The 20,281-nt window shown below is 42.2% G+C and overlaps 1 protein-coding gene across 2 annotated transcripts in view; it reads right to left on the bottom strand.

The window, feature by feature from the left end:
- Positions 1 to 1,739: 1,739 nt before the first annotated feature.
- Positions 1,740 to 20,281, bottom strand: part of LCLAT1 (lysocardiolipin acyltransferase 1) — a 112,799-nt gene continuing 94,257 nt past the window's right edge. For both annotated transcript variants that reach the window (XM_066316316.1, XM_066316315.1), the window contains one exon: positions 1,740 to 5,875. In XM_066316316.1, the coding sequence (XP_066172413.1) occupies positions 5,367 to 5,875 (509 nt within the window). In that variant the 3' untranslated portion in view covers positions 1,740 to 5,366. The remainder of the gene's footprint in view (positions 5,876 to 20,281) is intronic.

Here is a 20,281-nt window from a genome sequence, read left to right on the forward strand (position 1 = left end):
CTTCCCTCGCACCTCTATCCTGTTATCCCTAACATTTCCCTCCCCTTTGTGTTCAGGGTTAATCTACATCCATTCCCCTGGCTCACCGGACACTCAGCAGTTCAAAGAGCAGAGCAAGCCTTGAAGGAAGGGGAAGAAATAGTGCAGGGGGGCAGAGGGCAAGACCCAGCAGCAATGTTAGTGTCAGGTGCAGCAAGCAGTGCCTCCTGCTCCTCCCACAGCATCCCCTCGTGCTCCCACACCATGCAGCAGCTTATCCTCCTCTGCTACCTCTCTTGGGGATGCAGAAGAAATGCTGAGGCCTGAGCCCCTTGAGCTCTTCTCTGGTAAGGCTGAAGGTGCTTCTCTGCTCCCTGAAGCTGTGGGTGAAGGGACCCTTGCCTCCTCCCTCAGACAAATAATATAGAAAAAGAAATGCAGGGAAGAGGCTGCTGACCACCAAAACCATTACACTTACCTGCATCTGCACATCTGCCTCTCTCATGCAGCCCAGCATGAAGCATGTCAAATGCAGCAAACACTCTCCCCCATTCTATGGAGAGCAACAGTGCCCACCTGAGAAACAGTCCTCTCAGATGAAGAGCCCCAGAAAAGAGCATGACAAACCATCCAGAGGCCCTACTGTAACAGAACAAAGACATTTACTTAAAATCTCAGGGACTGATATCTACTCCTGATAAAACTGCTTGCCCAGCAAGGACAGAAGCAAACTCTGTCCCCCTCACATGCCTCAGCCCAAACCCTCTAGGGTGAGAGTCACCCAAACATGGTACAAGCACAAACCATGCTCCCTGCTCCCAGGAGCATTTTCTGGTTGAGATCGCTTGCAGTGTGATTCAAAGTTCTTATTTCCTCAGGAAATAAAACCACCTTTTCCCCATTGTACTGAACCGCAAAGGGGTTTGGGGCAGCTGGAGGGTGAAAGCTTTGGCCTCCATTACTAATGTCTTCTGTAAGGACAGGTAAGATAGAGAAATACATTTTTTCATTGCATATTTGCGAGGAAACCGAGAGGAAGAGACAACCACCTTTCCAGAGTCACAAGCCCTTCATTTTGACTTTGGGAAAAGGATTTGAATGCTCTGAGCATACACAGACATGGCCAATATAATTTCCAGCTGCAGAAACTGCTACCAGGGTATCTGTTTCTTCTTTCTGCCACAGGATACCTGCTGGAGATGTGGGTATTTCCCTAGGGCCAGTACAGCAAGGCAATTCTCACTGGGGAATGAGGAGCTGAGAAAAATAGCCCTTGAGCTTCCACACCTGATTAGCCCTCAAGCAATGGAGAGAGAAATCAGGGGGTCTGTGATCTGAAGTTACATCAAAGAAAGGTTCTCTCAGAATGTGAACATTGCCATAGATTGTTTATTGTGTCAGTAATAACGTGGAAGGTAACAGAACGCTGCTAAAATGGACTTACCCACCTATCACTACCTAAGACAGGTTATTCTTCAGCAATTCTGGTTAAGCAGCACAGTAAGGCTTAAGCTGAGCTGTAGTTCTTGCACACTTAAAGATTTCTGTGCCTCTTTACATGAAGCAGCTGGAAGGGAGGGTAGAGCCAGACATCCCTTTCCAGCCTCCCATGAAGAGAAGTGGGGTTCTCCTCCCTCAATAGCCACAATCCAAGAGTCAAGCATGGAAATAGACACCAGTCTGCCTGAGCCAGCCAGCCATAAGATTGAAGGAAGACAAAGTTAGTTCCTTACAGGTGCAGCAAAAAGAAAACAACAAAATTAAACACATGCAATGCTTCAGGTCTTTATTGTTGCTGTAGAGTAACTGGTACATGGTTAAAACATTCTAATAATATCATCAGTGAAATCTGAAAACTAAGGCTTTCTGTAGGTTTGTAGTGTCCTGGTGTTTCCTTTCACACAGTGTACATATAAAATCAAGTTATAAAAACATTGATCTTTTTTTAAACAACACCGATTGATGCAATGCACAAAACTAGAACTACATTTCCTATGATTAAGACAACACCTTACAGACCAGCTTTGGGCCTTGCAGCTTTGAAGTCAAGAGAAAAGTGTCTTGGTCTGACATCCTACTACCCAGATGAGCCTGATGACACACACAGATGGCAGGCTTTTAACCTTCTGTTCTGAACAGAGAGAAACAAACCCCCTGATGCTGATGAGGAAACATTTGATTGAGCAAAGGGGTGCAGCATCCTTAAAGCACAGCCTTGATCCCAAACAATGTACACAAGACCCAGAGAGACCTGTGGGCCCTGCAGACAGAGCTGCTGGACTACAAGAGAAGGTGAACAGGGACAAGTGAGTGAGACGAGTCCCAGTGCCAATCCATGGAAGAGGGCTATGTGATTCCTGGAGTACTAGCACCTTTATCCCAACAGCACTGAAAAAATTTCAAAGTGATTTACCCAGCACAGAATCACAGAATGATTTAAGTGAGAAAAGATTACTGAAACTAACTGTAAATCCAGCACTGCCAAGTCCACCACTAAACCATGTCCCCAAATGCCATCTTAGTGATCTTTGAAAAGGGAGACAGGGTAGGAATAAAGTAGTCTCCAAGAAATCTGTATATCAGAACCTTTTGTTTAAAAACCTACATTATCACCAGAGGGAAAAAAAGCATTCACAGAAAAATCTTCCCCCAGCTCCTTAATCACTTTTTAAACAAAGAAGCTTCTTTATCCACAAAACTTTTAGTTTTCATTGAACATTTTTCCCATCTTGCATTTCTAAATGACTTGGAAAATGATGCACATAATCTAAACACTTACACCAGACACAAAGCCAACACTCCTCCCTGTGAGAGGAGGATTCTTCATTTACCACTCACTCTGCATCATGGAGCTGGGCATTGCAACATGACATTGCCCACTGACAACCAGATTATTCTTTCTCTTTGATCCAAACACATGAGAGAGGAAGATGAATTACAGACTTAGCAGGATGTTTTTACCACATTACAGTAGGTTACGTGTTTGGCTTCAGCTGGAAGAAAATCCCTTATAAGGGTCAACGATTGACTTCATTTTCAGAGCCCAACTTTAATTACACAGAGACATAACTCCTGTACTGTGCCATGACCAAGACTCCCACTGGTGTTCCTGGTACATCTGATGACACCACAAAGTTCTCTGAATGACTGAGAAAAGCGTAGCTGGTGTTTTATGTCACCAACACATGGAACCTGTCCTCTGAAGTCATTCCTGAAGATGATGTTAAGGCTATTGGAGTAGGCTGCCTATGGTTACTCCTGGTATGAAAGCACAGCTGTGGCTCAGGAGACTGGAAGAAGCCTTTTAGGTTTTCTCTGCATTAACCACAAATGAGGTTTTTAGGTTTTCCCTTGCAGTGGGTTACCTGAATGTGCAGGGTATAAGCTGAAGAAAAACCAGGCTATGGAGGTTTAAGCAGCAACCTTGCCTGTGATATCACAGAACTGCTTTAAAAAAAGACCTCAAGGCGCAGAAATGACCTCCCTCCATTCATGACAATGCAACACCAGCTGTCAGGTACACAAATACAAACATGAAAAAATCATTAAGAAACACAACCCTAAATATAAACCTACTTTCATTTATTTTTAAGAAAAAGGGGATTAAAAAATTTGGAGTAAACCAGATGGCTTCAAGTACTTTCCCCATAATAAACAATTAGCTATCATAAGCACAGATTAAAAAAGACTTGTCACCTTGCCAGGGACAGGTGAATAGAGGCTGGTGATTCGTTCAAAAAATGGTCTTTGAAACAAACACATTAGACAACATGCTTAGTGCTGTAATTTAGAAGCACACAGGTGTGTCCACCACGCCGAGCCAACACCTGAGATACACAGCACAGTACGAGAAACATTTTGCACTCTGGACTTCCACATTTCACGGCAATGCCACTCAACAAATGGAGCCAAGCCATCTGGGTCCAGCTCAAACAAGCCCTCATGCAAGAAAAACCAAACATTTAGTAAGTCAGGAAGGTTTTGCAGCAATACAGTTGATCAAATTGTGTAAAATTTTGGAGGTTGCAAAAAAATTTAACCTGAAGTGTCTCCAAAGTGCTGGCAATGTTTTTGTGTTTTTCTAAGTAAGCATGAACATTACTTTTACTATATATGACAAGGGATACACTTGAAAGTGCCCTGTCTGAGTTTAGGCCTTCCGGTTTTATGAATGTCATGAAAATAAGGGAAAGTACCAAAAGTTGTGAAGGAGGTTGAAAAAATAATGATGTCATCAGGCCAACAAAGCCAGTATGCAAAGGGAAGATGCAGCTCTTCCCTGTGCTAAGTCTAAAACCCAAACCCATCTCTTGTTCCACCAAGGAGAGAACTATTGCATTTCAACAGGTCTGTCTGACATGCATGGAACAGACAGTCTTTCTGCTTATGTACACAGACATGTGAAATGCCAAAGGAAGCAATGCGAAAACCAAAATTAATACTTAAAAAAAATTAAAGAAAGAAAAAGAGGTAACTTGCCTACTCTGAAAACTAAATAAAATGTTTTCCACCAAAGAATGTCTACAAGGATACAAGGAAACCTTTTTGAAAAACATTTTCCAGTTACTCAGAGACGAACACCTATTTTTGCCTCTGTGAGAAAAAAATACCAATAGACCAATAAAAAACCAGCTCCCCTATCCTGCAGTTCTGCACACTACAGTAGGAGCAAGTATCCCACAGCTAACAGGGAGAACAGTATGAAATAGCGAGAGATAAAAACTTAGCTGCACAGGTCTATTAAATAATCAGCAAACACTTAAATGGAGGCAGAGTGAGCCCTGTACTGCATTCGGTACTATGACACAAGATTGCAAGGCTTAAAAATCCTCCTGAGTGACCAAGCCAGAATAGCTGAATAGTTGGTAGGTTCAGTAGTGTTTGGAAAAGCTTATGCAAATATATCACTTCAAAATAAGTTTGAGTATTTGAAATAAAAAAAAGAAACAGAATAACTTCTCCTTCAACTTTCACCTACCAGCAAACTTACCAGTCTTCCAAATTCGATGCTTACTTCACACCAGTGTGACTCTAAAGAAATCATACATCTGCCTCTCTTTGCTGAACTGTTTGGGTTTCTACATGAAACATCAGTGCATGTCACATTTACTAATGTCCTTATGATTGTTCAGTAATCCAGCAATTTGTTTCTTAATGACAGCAGAATGCAGTTGCTAGCTGCTTGTGAGAGCAATGTCAAAATTACATTCAGAGATTAAAACCTACCATTTTCACGTGTAGCAATAACTAACATTTTCTTTCTCTTCACAGAATCACATGGAAATGTCTAACAATGGCGATAGTAAAAGACAATTCTCATGCAAAAATTGTTCCCTGTGCATAAAATTTGCAGGGCATCTCAAAACCACCCTTCCTCTGCCCCGGAACTAATTGATTTTTACTTTTGTGTCGTGAAATTTCTGTTGCTTTTTAAAATACTGATGGCAAGCGAGTTCAATGAGTTCCAGCCCACCAAATATCTTCTGCTGCACAACAAAAAAGAGAATCATGGTGGCAAAGTACCACTGTGCAAAGCTGTAGAGGTACAGCAGCGCCAGCATTGCCAGCGGGAACACCGTCCAGTAGAGGAGTGAGGCGCACTTCACCGCCAGGACCCTGAGCTCGGATTTACAGGGGGGGACAATGCTTTGCCCTGCTGCACTGAAGCATTTTCCACCTTCGTAGAAGCGCCGCAGTCTCTCCTCTTTCTCTTCCCAGCGTTGCCGGCACCAAAGCTGCAGCTCCTCCTTGGAAGTGGGCACTGTCTCTATGGGGTATCTCTGGACGTGGAAGTGAATCTCCTTTGGGAAGTTTCCTTTCAAAAGGTGCTTCTCTGTCTGAGGAATGTTTTGGGGGTACGCCACAGTTATGTCATGGATGGCGTCGAGATTGTTACCTAGAAGAAAGGTTTGGGGGGAAAAAAAGATCAGTACAGATCATGCAACAGTCAGAATACTACGTTGCTTCAAGGCATGATTGAAAACTGTCAAAATTATGGCAGAAATCCCAGAGATCCAGTAACTATGCAGATTGTGTTTCATCTGCTGGAATATCTAAAGGCTGAAAGGTCAAACTTTTCCCAATTATTGCCTGCTCTGAATCTGAACAAAAAAGCTTTGGGAACAAGATTACACGCAGTACAAACTAATGCAGAATTACAATAGTACGAGAATTAAGTCAAATGTAAAGGAGAGAAGAGGCACATCTGGTCTTGGATAATGAGCGCTGTATGTGAGTCTGATGTTCAGCTGTTTGGGTAAAGGGAGCACAGCTAACCATTCAAACAGCAATTGCAGATTAGAAATTCAAGAGGCTATTGATGAAAAGCCCCCTACTCTTCATTAGCATGCCTAATTGAGCCAACATTTTCGAAAGGATATCAGTACTGCCAAAGCAGGGCTTGCTTGAGCATCCTTGTACTAAGTGTTTTTACATTTTGCACTTTCTAAATACCGTCTTTATCCCCCAGCCTCTGAACAGACATTCTTTTTAGATTTCATAAAATAAATTCTGCTAGTGTAAAACTGATCTAAAAATAGGCATGTGGTGCACTGGACGTTGCATAACTGTTAAGTTCTGCCAGCAGTGATTTATGTTGCTGTTTTTATTTGGCTGGCTGGCTCAGGGCAAAATAGAATTGGAGACTAAAAGCTGTCTCCAGTTGCAGCAATTGAAGACTTTTGTTCTCACAGATGATGCCACTTCTTGCAAAGACTATCAAAACCTACTCTTTAGCCCCACTCTTCATTTTCATTTCCTTTCCTTCCCTGGCATTTTGGTTTTCCTTTACAGCCCTTAAAATGACAGGGCCAGAATGGAAAGTTACTTTAAAAGGCCATGTTCAAAATGATGTATTTAGAGTTCAACTTCAAATATCACAAGAAAAACCCTATTCAGCCTTTCAGAGTATTTTATAATTGTGCTGTCTTGAAACTATCTCGGACAGTTTTGTTGCAGGTTACTTGGGGTTTTAAAGAGATTTATTTATATGGCTCCTTGGACATCCATCACAGCAAAACTCAATATTCCACCTTTTATCTAGCTCTGGGATCATCTCTGAACTGAGCAGAGAATCCCTGTGTTCTGTACACGTAAAACTTTTCAGATCTTTTTCCAAGAGATGCCAAAATTGATCATGTCTTAGAAACTCAGCTCTAACAAAGAGAAATAATTGCCAGCCTGTTGCACCTTAACACAAAACATTTCAGTTTTGAGAATGGGTTGCATTTTAACTCCCCTATTTCAAATATTTCTGCCATCAGATTTACAGTCATCCTGCAGGACAGACATCCATCCCTTAGCTCTTGGCCCAACCAGGAGAAGGGCTGCGACATAAATCTCCAAGAGACTTCCATCTCTTCCAATCTCCTTCCTCCTGATCCTCCATAGTCCTCCAGGTCTAGTGGAACATAAAACCTACACACTTTACCCCGAAAAAGAGGCTAGCAAAGTCCAGCTTTCCTGATATCCTTGCATCAAAAAAGACTTTTATGAAATGAGATTTTGGCCAGATGAGTTTCTTGCACATCTTCTTGCACATCTTGCACGTCTGGGCAGCTAAACTATCAGTCTGCCAACTACATGAACTTGAAAAATCAAGACTTTACACTTAAGGGCCACTGGCATACAAACCTCAGGTAATAAATCATCAGATCTGCTTAAGACACAGATTCTTCTGACTCTGTGCAGGCAGGACAGAGTCAGAATGCAGAGTACCTGCATTCACACAGCCGGTTTGATCTCTTTAGCATGCAGCTGTATTTCTCCCCATGAATTCCTGATCAGAAATAGGAAAGGCTCTCCTTGCCTATGGACCCATAGCATCCCCAGACAAGATACCTTCCAGCAGGGCTTCCCACCAGATAGTAGAAGGTCTAGACTACATTTATGTCTTCTTAGTTAGTCACCCAGAACAAGGCTCAAAGAGTTGCACAGAGGAGGGGGGATGTTACTGTTTTGACATTATACCTGGGGAAATTGAGGCATAGAATGATTATATGGTCTGCTCTGTGTGTCCAGCTGGAACCAGTATCTCCTAATTCCAGCTGCAAGGTTCACCTATGAAAGTGTATTTTACACAAGAAGAAAAGAAACTTCAAAGGTGTATTTAGCATATCTGAAAGAAGAGTGATATCAGAAAGAGAGAAGACCAGAATACCAGGTAGAGGCCCCTGGTTTGGGTCATCCAGATTTAATAACTCCACACAAATGGCAGCCTGAAGCTTTAATTCCCTGGCAAGGCAAGCTACAAGACAATCTGCTAAAAAGAAGGAAAGTCAGCACAGCAGACAAAGATAGACCATTCATGAGAAGGGCCAAAATTCCCTTAGGCTAGGTTTAATCAGGCAGCTCTGAACCTGCATCCTTTGAGCATCTTTACTGTCTCTTTCCCTGTGAAGTTGGGCTGTTGTCTCCCCAATCTGGAGATATCTCTGCTTCAGATCCCTAACAAAGTGCCAGTCAACCAGAAAATCAAGTGATCCTAAGTGAAGACATGGGGCAGTCACTGACTTAAGGATGTTTTTTTCCACCTGAATTTAAAGACTGCTTCAACAACCTGTTTCTGATCATTTTGGAAAAAAAATTCCACATGGGAAACCACATCATTCTATGTCTCTAGTGGGTCAAAAAAGAAGTAAGCAAGCGTATCTGTTCACAGTTCAGAGAAGCTGCAGAGGACAAAACACTTCTCGCAATATTTTCAGTGACATCTGAGGGATCATCTTTATCCTGTAAGTATCCATAACCCCTTGAGGAAGGAATGAAGGACAAAGGAAATCAAATAATGTTCAGAGATTTGCATCTGAAATCTAATTAGGCTAAGAAACTGCTATTTAGGCTAAAATGTCAGGCAGGTAGCCCAGCTCCTCAGCATAAACAGAAACACCAATTTCAGTAGCTTTACAGTCTCACAACTTTCTTCTTGCAGTAGAACTATGTATCCTTCGTACCCAAGAATAATATTTTGTCCTATGCTTTATAAGAGCACCTCAGAAAAGGAAAGCTTACTGCAGCGCTCAGAAATGAATATAAGGTTTATTTCTAATTACTGTTAAGTGGCTGTAAACTGCACAATATGCAGACAATGATTAATCCATGTGGCAGTCTCCATTTTGGGATGACAAAATGCCTCAAAAGCACTATTCTTTAACTTACTGAACTTTCTGTGCTCCAATCAAAGTTATTTATATTCAGCTCCGTTGAAACACGACATTACTTCAGGCAATTACAATGCACAGCTGGTTGCTTTGGGCACTGGACTCAGAGGTGGCACAGGGAGAACTTGACCAGGCTCAGGACCAAAATATCAGCATCACAGAAAGACACAGTTTTTAAAAAAACAGTTCCAAGGAAAAATTAGGACATTTTCTTCCACTACAACAGTTGTTCCATCAGAATTTTTTTCCTGCAGCATCTGGTAGCCCTGTATTGCTCAGTTTCTGCAACCAGCAAACCTGAGCACACATTCCCAAAATGCTCACACGCAATACATGGGCACTATACATGGGCATAGCCAGCCAACATCTTTTATCTCATCACCTACTATAAACTTTACAACCAAGAGCCTCTTACTAGGTTCAAAAAGAGATGTTACAGGTAAACTGAACATTACTTTTAATTGTGTGTTCAATTATACCATGCCAGCATAGTATTTGAATTCTAGGGGAAAAAACCCAGCCTGAATGTAAAAGGCAGGATTAAATCATCTTCAGCTTTCTTCAAACACATTCACAAAGAGAATATTGCAGTGCAGCTACAACTGGAGACAACTGCCAGAGGTGAAGCTCAGCCCTACAGCACAATCCCAAGTAAAAATGGGATGGACCCAGCCCCTGGTCCTGGATGGATGGGCACACTCTCTGTGCCAAAGCCTCACTCGGGAGCTCAAGCACAGCCTGTTCCTCAGTTCTGACTCACAACAACCACAAGGACACTTGCTTGCTCCTACCCAGTGATGCTGAGCAAGCTCACTGTGAGACAAAGGGATCTGTACAAACAAGGCCAAAATAATGACTCAGAACAGGAGCTCTGAAAGCCAAAATGACCACCAGTGAGCTAAAAAAGAGGACGGCCCCAAGGCAAATCCATGCAACGAACTGCTCAGACTCTCAGAAGCCCCAAAGGTGAGTCTCCTTGGAATTAACAGGGAGATTACCCACTTCCATCCCTAGCAAGGATCTCAGCAGCCCTAATTTGTCCTACTTTGGTTATCACTGACATTCCTTTAAACCTCACAAGGATTATACTGGCTCTTTCCCTGCTCTCATGCAGCAGAGAGGATGCTATTCTTAACCAGGGTACACACAGAACAGCAGCTGATGAGCTGCTGAGCCACCACGGGGAGAAGCACGTGGAGATGCTCTCACAACAGAATATTCATTCTTAAATTAAGTTGCTCTGTTGACAGTGGGACCTGTATGTGAGGCCCTTGTCCATTTTGCCTCCCAGCTGAATATAACTGCTTTTGGCTGCAAAGTGACACCTGTCCCTTAATTGCACAGCTCCAGATATTTCATACATTTCCAGGCTTCAGTTAAACACTGGCTGTCACCCACCCAGCTATGCCTTAATATCCTCCACCCTATTCACATTTCCTTGGGAAACCCGATAGGAGGAGGCTTGGCACTTCTGTAAATAAACTGATCAACAAGATAATGAAAGAAAATGGAAACAAGCAGAAGAAAACTTGTCAGGTTATACAATATCTGAGTATTGTGTGTTAGCCTTAAACACAGACACACTTCTGGACATTAAAACAAAAACCATCTAAAACTGCTTACTGGGAAATGTTACTGCCTCGGATCATGAGATTTGAGTGATTTTTCTTTGAGAACACAGTATCAGGAGGGAGCAGCTTCAAGGATTTACAGCTCCTCCTGGGAAGTATCGTGCTTGTGAGGATTTAAAACTTCAGGCAGCCCTCTTTAAAGCAGCGGTGTCAGCTGGGGTTAATTTAAATCACTTTCAACTCAGTAGTTATTGGAAATCTTTTTTAGGTAAGTGTAGCAATCAAATAAGCAAACAAAAAAAGACAGGATGATAATGCTGCTTTGATTAACAGAGAAGAGTGATTCTGCATACCAATTCTTTCTAGAGCTATCTGATTTTCCACTGGCATTGTCATACAAGGAGAGAGGGAGACCTTCCATCTGCTGACACTAAGGAGTTAAGGACACTGCACCTCTGGTCCCTGAGGGTGGGAGCCAGGGGAAAGGACAGCTCTGTCTGCTTTCTGCTGCCCAGCAGGAAGGAAATGTGCTCTGGGTGCTGCAAACAGGAGTAGAGGACTACTGGGATCCCATACTGGGGATCTCCAGCCCAGATAGTACAAAGATCAAGAGATATAAGGACATCCTCACAGCTATCAGCAACCATTACATTTTGCTAAATACATTTAAATCACAGTTTTGCAGCCTGATGTTGCATCTCATTGATATGCAAACAATACCACTAACTGAAGCTGCTGAGAGGGTGATGGTGGGGAGGGAGATCCACTTTGACTTTGAAATCTCCTAAAATACCTAATTTAATTATTTTAAGACCAGACAGGACTGTTATCATCATCTAATCTGATCTCCCGAATGACACAGGGGCTTATGCAGAACACTTTCGGTTTTGCCATGGGATGTGGTGAGACACACACCCCACACTGCCCTAAAGCTTTTACCATGAGATAAGCAATCTCCCTAATTAATCAGGGGGGTGTGTATGTGTCTGTGTGCATTATTTTTGTACTTCTACTTCCTGACCATGTAACTTGGCTAAATTAGAGAGCTGTCTGCTCACAGAGGTAAGTGGTGGTATGATCTGTCAGCCTTGTAAGTTGCTCCTGAACGAACAAAACCTACTTAGTTTCTGAAATCTCAATATGAAACATGGCTTTTAAAGCTCAAATCCCTTTAATAGCTGTCTGAATCTCTTCTAATATTTCAATGCACTTTTCAAAGCATGGGTGCTGAAACCAGTAGAATTTTCCAAAATGTCCTCATTAAGTCCATACACAGGCATCTAGAACTAGCATTATTACTACTTGCATCTTGTTTTTCCACTCTGACCTGTCATGGAACCTGAGATTCTCACACCCCCCCCCCCAGGCTGGTGGCTGCTATTTGGCTCCTCCAACTGCATCCTGGGCTGCATTCAAAGCAGCGTGGCCAGCAGGTCCAGGGAGGGGAATCTGTCTGCTCTAGTGAGACCCCGCCTGGGGTGCTGCATCCAGCTCTGGGATCCCCAGCATTAGAAGGACACGGACCTGTTGGAGTAAGGCCAGTGGTGGCCATGAAGATGCTCAGAGTGCTGGAGCATCTCTGTTACAGATAGGCTGAAAGAATTGGGGTTGTTCAGCCTGGAAAAGAGCCCTGTGGAGGCCTTAGAGCACCTTCCAGTAGCTGAAGGGGGCTACAAGAGAGCTGGAGAAGGACTTTTCACAAGGCATGTAGTGACAGGACAAACAGGAATGGCTTTAAAGTGAAGGAGGGTAGGGTTAGATTAGACACTAAGAAGAAATTCCTTACTGTGGGGGTAATAAGGCACTAGCACACATTGGCCCAAAGAAGCTGTGGATGCCCCATCACTCGAAGTGTTCAAGGCCAGGTTGGATGGGGATTGGAAAAACCTGATCTAGGGGAAGGTGTCCCTGCCCATGGCAGAGGGCTTGGAACCGAATGATCTTTAATGTCCCTTCCAACCCAAAGCATTCTCTGATTTTATGACTCACATCTATTGCTTGAACATGTTTCTCCCCTTGCCCTCTCCATCAGTCAATTAATGAGGACTGTAGTTAAGCCTGACAGCTCCCTTCCTCCTCTCCAGACCAAATTCAGATGGTTTAATATGGAGTGGGCCAGTTATGCTATGAGAAGTCAGTACTCTGAGAGATTTAAGAGCAGTTCAAGAAGCCTCTTATCCTGATCTGCAAGTTAAGATGTATCAAGAGCTAAATTGATCCTTAGTTTGTGGATTAAACTGAACAAAAATGCTGGGCATGGGAGTTGAAGCAAAACACAAAAGATTTAGCCCAGAATTATTGCAAGCATTGTTTACACAGCTGTGCTTTACAGAATAAATACAAGTATGGGTTGTGTTGGTGGATTTCTTGCATTTCAGGACAGCTTACAACCTCCACTAAGCTTTCACAGATAAAACTCAGCCTTGCCACCTCTCCAGACTTGGGGTCTCTGACCCTGCTGCTGTCAAAGTCACAGCCAGCTGGTCTGAAACATCTCACGTGGCTCCTGTCAACACAAACCCATTAATGACTTCAGGAACCTAGGCTGCCTGCTTAAAAGAGGAATCTGTGCAGATGAGGGATGGATGTGCATGGGAATGGGGGGATCCAGCCACAGCAACAGGGAATGGTCCCGTGGCTCCATCCACAAGACTGCCCAGGAGCTGCTGCTCCTCACTCTTCCCTCCTTGACTCTGAAGGGTTATTTTACAAATTGCAAAGGAAAAGCTGGTTGAGCTATAAATAAAACACAAAAATATGTGGAGAGAAAGGAATGAAGGGATAAAAGGGTTGGAATAACAAGTTATTTTCAGTCACTAGAGATGACCAGGCAAAACTGACTCACCACTCTTTACTCTATCATTCCCAAACTATATTTATCAAATCCAGATAACAAAATTGCCATGTTTATTCCCTTGCCTGCATATTTGCTCTCTCCCAGCCTCCCCTGCTACAAGTCTCCTCTACACACACACATACAAGATTTGGTTTTCACAGGTATGTTACAAGTTAGGCAGAAGAAGACATTGCTGTTTCTAGGCTTACAGGACACCACTGGTTTTCCAAACAGAAAAATGATGTTTTATGTAACAGAGAGACACTGACATACTGCTGTGCAACTTTCCAACTCCTCTGAGCTCAAACATGCATTTCCTGGCAAACAGCCAACCAGCTCAGACTAGAATCACAATTATGTTTGAAATGAAGATAATTTGCTACACTTCAGAGAAATCTTTTCAAAAAACATCATGTGTACTCCACCATGCCATGATAAGATGTCTTGCTAGGCAGGCAAATGTACCTAAATTAGGAAATGGCTGAGTTATTTTTATTTAAAAAAAAGCTAAACAAGTCATCCAGGTACTTCTGGAAAGCTAAGGATCATTACAATTAAGCAACAATAAGATACCAGACAGCCTTTAAATAAATCATACACAGACATACAATGCTTATTCTTATCTTTAAATTAACAGACCATCCACCTAATTTTTCTCTTTACTTGTTGGACATTTCAAATCCCTGGGAAATCTGGGAAATAATCCATCCCTGTACATTTCTTTCCTGTCTACTTGAATGAACAATCTCTCTCCAATGCAGATGAAATGAAGCATCAATCTCTACAACAGAAAACACATTCCTATTTGAGGTAATCCAGTTCTACCAGAATCCAGCTGTTGTATCTGCAATTTCCATTGCCATTTCTGACTGGTCTCACTGAGTTAACAGTAAAGCAAAACACTCTGGAACAGTTTACATACACAACTGTCATACTAATGATGTTCAACATTGCAGGATGTTACTGCTAGGTAAACAATGGAGCTGGATTAAACCCTGGAATTTTTGGAGAAGAAAAGTGGTACATTTTTAAAGATGCAGCAGTAGCAGTATGTATGAACTGCCATGTTGTAGTACAACAGCACACCTAGGCTTTTGGGATCCCAATTAAAATACAAGGGTTAGAGAGGCTATACTTCCCAATCTCCCTGGTCTTCTTATTAAATGTTATTTAATTCCCTCAATTCTTCCAAAATCCTTGCTCATACTCTTTTCAAATGCTTCTATCTCTTTTCTATACTTCTAGGATTTGTCAGCATGTAAGGTAGGAATTTTCTCATAATTTTTAATCACTTTCACATTGCCTTAAATAAACATTTTGCCAAACCTGCAGACCGAGCATGCAACTTATTTAGAGTCTTTGGTAAAGTCACTACAAAATTAGTGTGAGTCACTGTGAGTAGAGGAAACTAATTTACCACAGACACTCGGAAGCAGCTGTGGCGGTTCTTGCTTGGTAATCAACAGATCAAAGTGCACCTCATCTCCTCGGAAATGCCTTGGATTCTTGCTGTTCATCAGCCCTCACTTCAGGCCAGTGGAAGGATGGTGCTATGAATAGCATGACACCATCCACTGCTATATTGCAACAGCAGCAATGTGTAAATAAATCACGACTATTAGAGAAAAGACATTTTATTCTTGGCTTCTAGCGCATCACAACTGTTCTTTTTTATAATTCAGATATGAAGGTCAACTTCCTTTCCTCACCTTACTCTGTGTTTCTCCCTTTTTCCAGTTGCTACAGATGAGTAGCCTTTCCTTAATCCAGTGCACTTTGCGTTCTGTCCTCAGTACCCACAACCAACCGCTAGAGAGAACTCTTCAGCTGTGCTCTGCCCTGACACCGCCTCCAAACCTGCCCCTTCTGACTATCCCAGCACCAGTCTCCAGCCTTCAGCAGCCCCAGGAACAGCAATCTGGAGTCAAGGGGCGACTCTGACTCCACACAGTATGACAGACTGGCTAGATGATACACCTAGTACCGTTACATTTGGGATACACAACATTGAAAACGCATTTTGAGATATTTGATAATATGAATACGGCCCATCCCAAACGAAAACACTAGGTGAAAACGTACCCTGCACCAAAAATAGAGTATGAACTGGACATTGAAAAAAACACCTGCTAGCTGCCACCTCAAATATTTGGATGGAGTGCTTCTGCAGATGTCCTGAGCCGATCTCTTGCACGCCTCGCTGATTTGTGCTATTGCCATTCTTGGTCACAGTGGTTTGTTTTCATTTCTGTGTACAAAGCAGGAGGAATGCAGAACAGCACCAGCAGCCCCACAAGAAGGCATAATTTCAGCACACAGAAAATAGTGATGCTTATGAACTCTCTCCAATGGATATATATACTAAAGCCATATCATGCTTTAGTTTAACCTTGATTTTGAAACCCCGGACAAGGATTCTGCTCTGAAAATATTTCATTCTCTGCTGTTAGAAGAACTTCTGTCAGGAGCATCTGTTTCATTATCTGAATTTTGAGCTGAGGCATATTTACATAGAAATGAGCTCATCTATACATCTCAGGGAGAGAAAACAGTTTAGGGCAGAAAAGCATTCAAGTTTCAACTTAGCAGCAAAGCCCTAGTCATGAAAGAGTAAAGAAAACAGAGCCTCTAGCATACTTTAATCTTCCCTTCTTTATTGTAACCCTCTAGACCTTTGAAATTCAACTCTAACACTGCTAATTCAATTTCCATGGTTTTTTTCCACTGCTGGCTGACCACACAAACCATAGAGCCCCCTGAAACAAGAGTGTACAGCACTGTGCAAAACAGGCATTTAGACCCATGGCTGCCTGCACCAAGATATGAACTTATAGTTCCCAATCCCCTGGTGCTAAAACAGTTTCCACCAGATCATGATACACACAAGTGAACAAATCTTATTAAATTTAATCAGCCCAGTACTTGGGGGAGCCATCTTAATCAGAAAGGGATTTAATGAAAAGCCACAACACCAATGAATACTCTTTAATTACGACTGACTAATATTTATCCACAAAGAGGAATTTGTTTCAGGATTAGTCTGGGACCTGGAAGAAGCCAAAGACATCAATTTAATAATGGAATGCCTAATTAAAGTATAATGGAAACCTAATTGTGATATACTGCTTTGTAGCGCACATGATTTATTTAGAACAATTGCTTTTCACTGGGCTCATTAGGGAAAGTTAAACAAAACATGATAGTAAAAAAAGAAGAGGGAAAAACAGACACACTGGAACTTCCAAGATTATTATAATCAACTGATGAAAGACAGTGACATATTTGTCAGATAAAACACTGCCATCCCTCCGCAGGCTGTGATTAAACTTTCTAAAAAGGATAATGATTGTATAGTTTCTTTTCTCCCTAATGACACAGGATCAGATCCAAACCCTATTGCAGCTACTTAGTGGAGCTCCTCTGATGGAAATGAGTCATAACGTTGAAGGGTCTGATGGCCTTTGGATCCTCCTCACACAGAGAAACCTCACATAACACAAGCAACCTCCCAGCTACTATGGAAGGAGAAGGGAAAAGCAGTGCAGACCCCTCCTACCTGTAGGAACTGACTGCAGGACTGACTGTTCCTAATCAGGATGCACTTCTTCAGGAAGGGATGGCCCTACAGGTACCCGTGGCACATAAAAATGTCTCCTGTTTGTGTGGTTTTTTGTTTTTTTTTTTGTTTGTTTTTTTTTGTTGTTGTTGTTGTTGTTGTTGTTGTTGTTGTTGTTGTTTTTTGGGGTTTTTTTTTTCCTGACTAAGAAAAAAACCCCTGCCTAATTCATTCTTCTTGCAAAACCAATCATCCTCCTGATGTTATCCTGGTGGCACTGGCATGGTGGTCCCCACAGAATACTAGGCTAGTTACTACGCCTACCTTTACTCAAGCTAAAGTGAAGGACATGCCCTATTTATTCTGCGGCACATTGCCAGAGTGTCAGAGCAAACTGTTTCTTCTCTTCAGTGGTAAAATGGTAGGAAAACTGAAGGAAGTGCTCCTCTACCCAGCAGTGCCCTGCAGAAAACAGACATAAGGAGGACCAGGAGCAGATAACCTTCCTCTAACAGCGACTGCTGGAAGCACTGAGCAATTCTCTCCAGCTCAGTTATGGTGACGTGAGAATGGCTGTACCAACAGCAGCTGTCATGACAATGCCACAGAAAAGAGAAAGGGATGCTACATACCACGGGATGTGTGAAAACAGAGTACCATGGCCTTACAGATGCATGAGGGATTGCAGCCTTCATTTTAAATTTTAATGCAGAGCAACAAAAAGATCTGTCTCCAGTGATAAAACGATTTGCTAATGTTTTTTCCCAACTACTGCTATTCACAGCGATGCTTAGAAAAATTAACTTAAGGCAATCCCTTGAATGAAAATGAATGAAGACTGCTGAGAGTGCCTGAATAGTCATTCCTGTGCCCAGACAGAAGCTGAATTTTGGACACCCATCTTGTACTTCCACATGTGTGATGCTGTCAGTCTGTCAGCTAGAGAAATAAAAACTGAATTCCTTTTGCAAGGACAGTAAAAGAGTCAGATACAGGTCAGTGGTTCATCTTCAGATCTGGTCTCAGTGTTGCAAGAACAAGGCTGAGAGAGACAATTTACTCCAATATGCAATGGCCCAACACTGAGTCAATGTACTTCTCTGCTCAAGGCAAAGACAACCAGGTTTAGGGTCATCCTCTATGCCTTGTACCTTCATATTAAAGATGTGTACAGCTGTGGTCTGCTGGTTTTTATACTGATCAGAAGGCAAACCCTTGCTGGCAGAAGTCACAGATGAGAAATGTTGTAAATCCTTCTTGCAGAGGCATCTTTGAACAGAAGTCTAAAATTGGTTTCCTGGAAACATCTGCTATAAACTTCCATTTCTGAACTCCAGTGGAGCATTTAACTCCATTGGCACTGCATGCTAGAAAGCTCTGAAAGCACTCATCACTAATGGCTTTAACATTGCTTTTTAACACAAATATGAGTATGTACATAACTAAACCACAATGAATAGAATCAACTTAGGCACTTGAATTTATTTCATAGGAATTACAGAAACAAATGCTCTGCAATTTAAAAAGCCCATTGTTGTCAGTACACAATTGTTTTCTTTAAATATTTTAACTCAAGGAAAAATGTAGTCCTCTAAATTTCACACAGTGCACGGAGAGGACAATGCTTAATTAAGGGGAGAAACTATGTGTCACAACAGAAAATTCTTCTGAGCAATGTTTTCCACAAATACACTTTGCTGTCCCTAACACATTTGAGTTCAGAAATTTTCCTTCAAAGCTACCTGAACAATCAATCTATCTGCATGTTGCTCCCCTAAGACTTACCACTGAAAGCACAGAAGTTATCGTGAAAATCCTCATTCCACAGCTTCTTCCATTGAGAGATCCCAAGCTGTACAGGAACAGCAAACCAAAGGGAAACACTCACACTGGGAGGACATCCCAGAAAACTCCATGTTCCTCAGCAGAACATTGCTATTTTCCCTCAAGTGCTCCTGAACATAACCCTGTTCACTGCAAACAACATTTAGCCTTGCTAAATTCTGCCTCAGTGCCCATGGACAAGCTACATACCATTTGCACAGCCTTCAGGGACTGCTATTCCCACTCATATTTGGCCTATGGACACAAACAGCTGTGGAGGGCTTCCCAGGTAGGAGGGAAAGGACAAGAGACCTCCTGAACACCAACACACCTCTGCTCTGGAAGAATGAGAGCCAAGGAAGAGACTCAGCCCAGGGCTGATGTAAAACTATCAAAGGCTTGCAGGAAGGCTCTGCTGTGGTACAGCACGATTCTTCACCAGCCAGGTGCAAATGGACGTCTCCCATATTCCATCCCATCTTCCAGTGGGAAAGGAAAAGGCTCTCCTTAAAAACGGGAACAAAGAAGTTGCCATTGGGTCACACAGCGGGTCAACAAAGGTGGTGAGAGAGATGAAGTTTATCTGAGGAGCATAATCTCTCTTCAGAGGAAATGTCAGATCATTCAAGAGCTGCTGAATGATGAACTGCCAGTTAGGCTTCCAAAAATAAACAATGGGGTGGGTGATGAAAAATCCACTATAGCTTGGCTGAGCAAAAATAGTTTAGCTCTAAGAGGTAATTGTGGTCAAAACCTTTCTCTCTTTGGGCAAACACAAGTCAAGGAGAACTTCAGTAGTTTTGATATACTTTTTGAAACATGAAATGCATGGAATGCTGAAACCTACTGTCTGCCACTCAATATTTTTGCTGCCTAAGCAATGGGGGCAAACTACCTCCCACCAACTCTTCCATCTGCCCTGCTTCCAAGAGCATGAAAACAAATAAACACACCAAACAATAAGCAATTATAGCATGGATATCTCTGGAACTACACACTCTGAGACAAAGGAAATGCAAACCAAACAGTAAGACTTCTTATTTTTATTCTCCCAATGCCATGTCAATCCACAGTCACGAGTCTATTAAGTGATGACAGCAATATTAACTGTGTTGCTCTATCATAGAAATGGCCTTTCAAATATCTAGGCTACAACAAAATTCCTTTGACCATCTGATGACAACTGTCCAAGCACCTGCAGTAACTCATGTTTAAGTGGCCTGCACACCAAAGTGATAAATTCTTTGATTAGCTTATAAGACATTTTGTAAGACAAATCAAAACACAGTGTTAGAAGAGTGAATATGCTGTTGCAATAACAGCTAATGTCTTAGGTTACAAATGGAATATTTTTCTA

The sequence above is a fragment of the Sylvia atricapilla genome, chromosome 3 (assembly GCF_009819655.1).
Source record: "Sylvia atricapilla isolate bSylAtr1 chromosome 3, bSylAtr1.pri, whole genome shotgun sequence".
Classification (NCBI taxonomy): Eukaryota; Metazoa; Chordata; class Aves; order Passeriformes; family Sylviidae; genus Sylvia; species Sylvia atricapilla.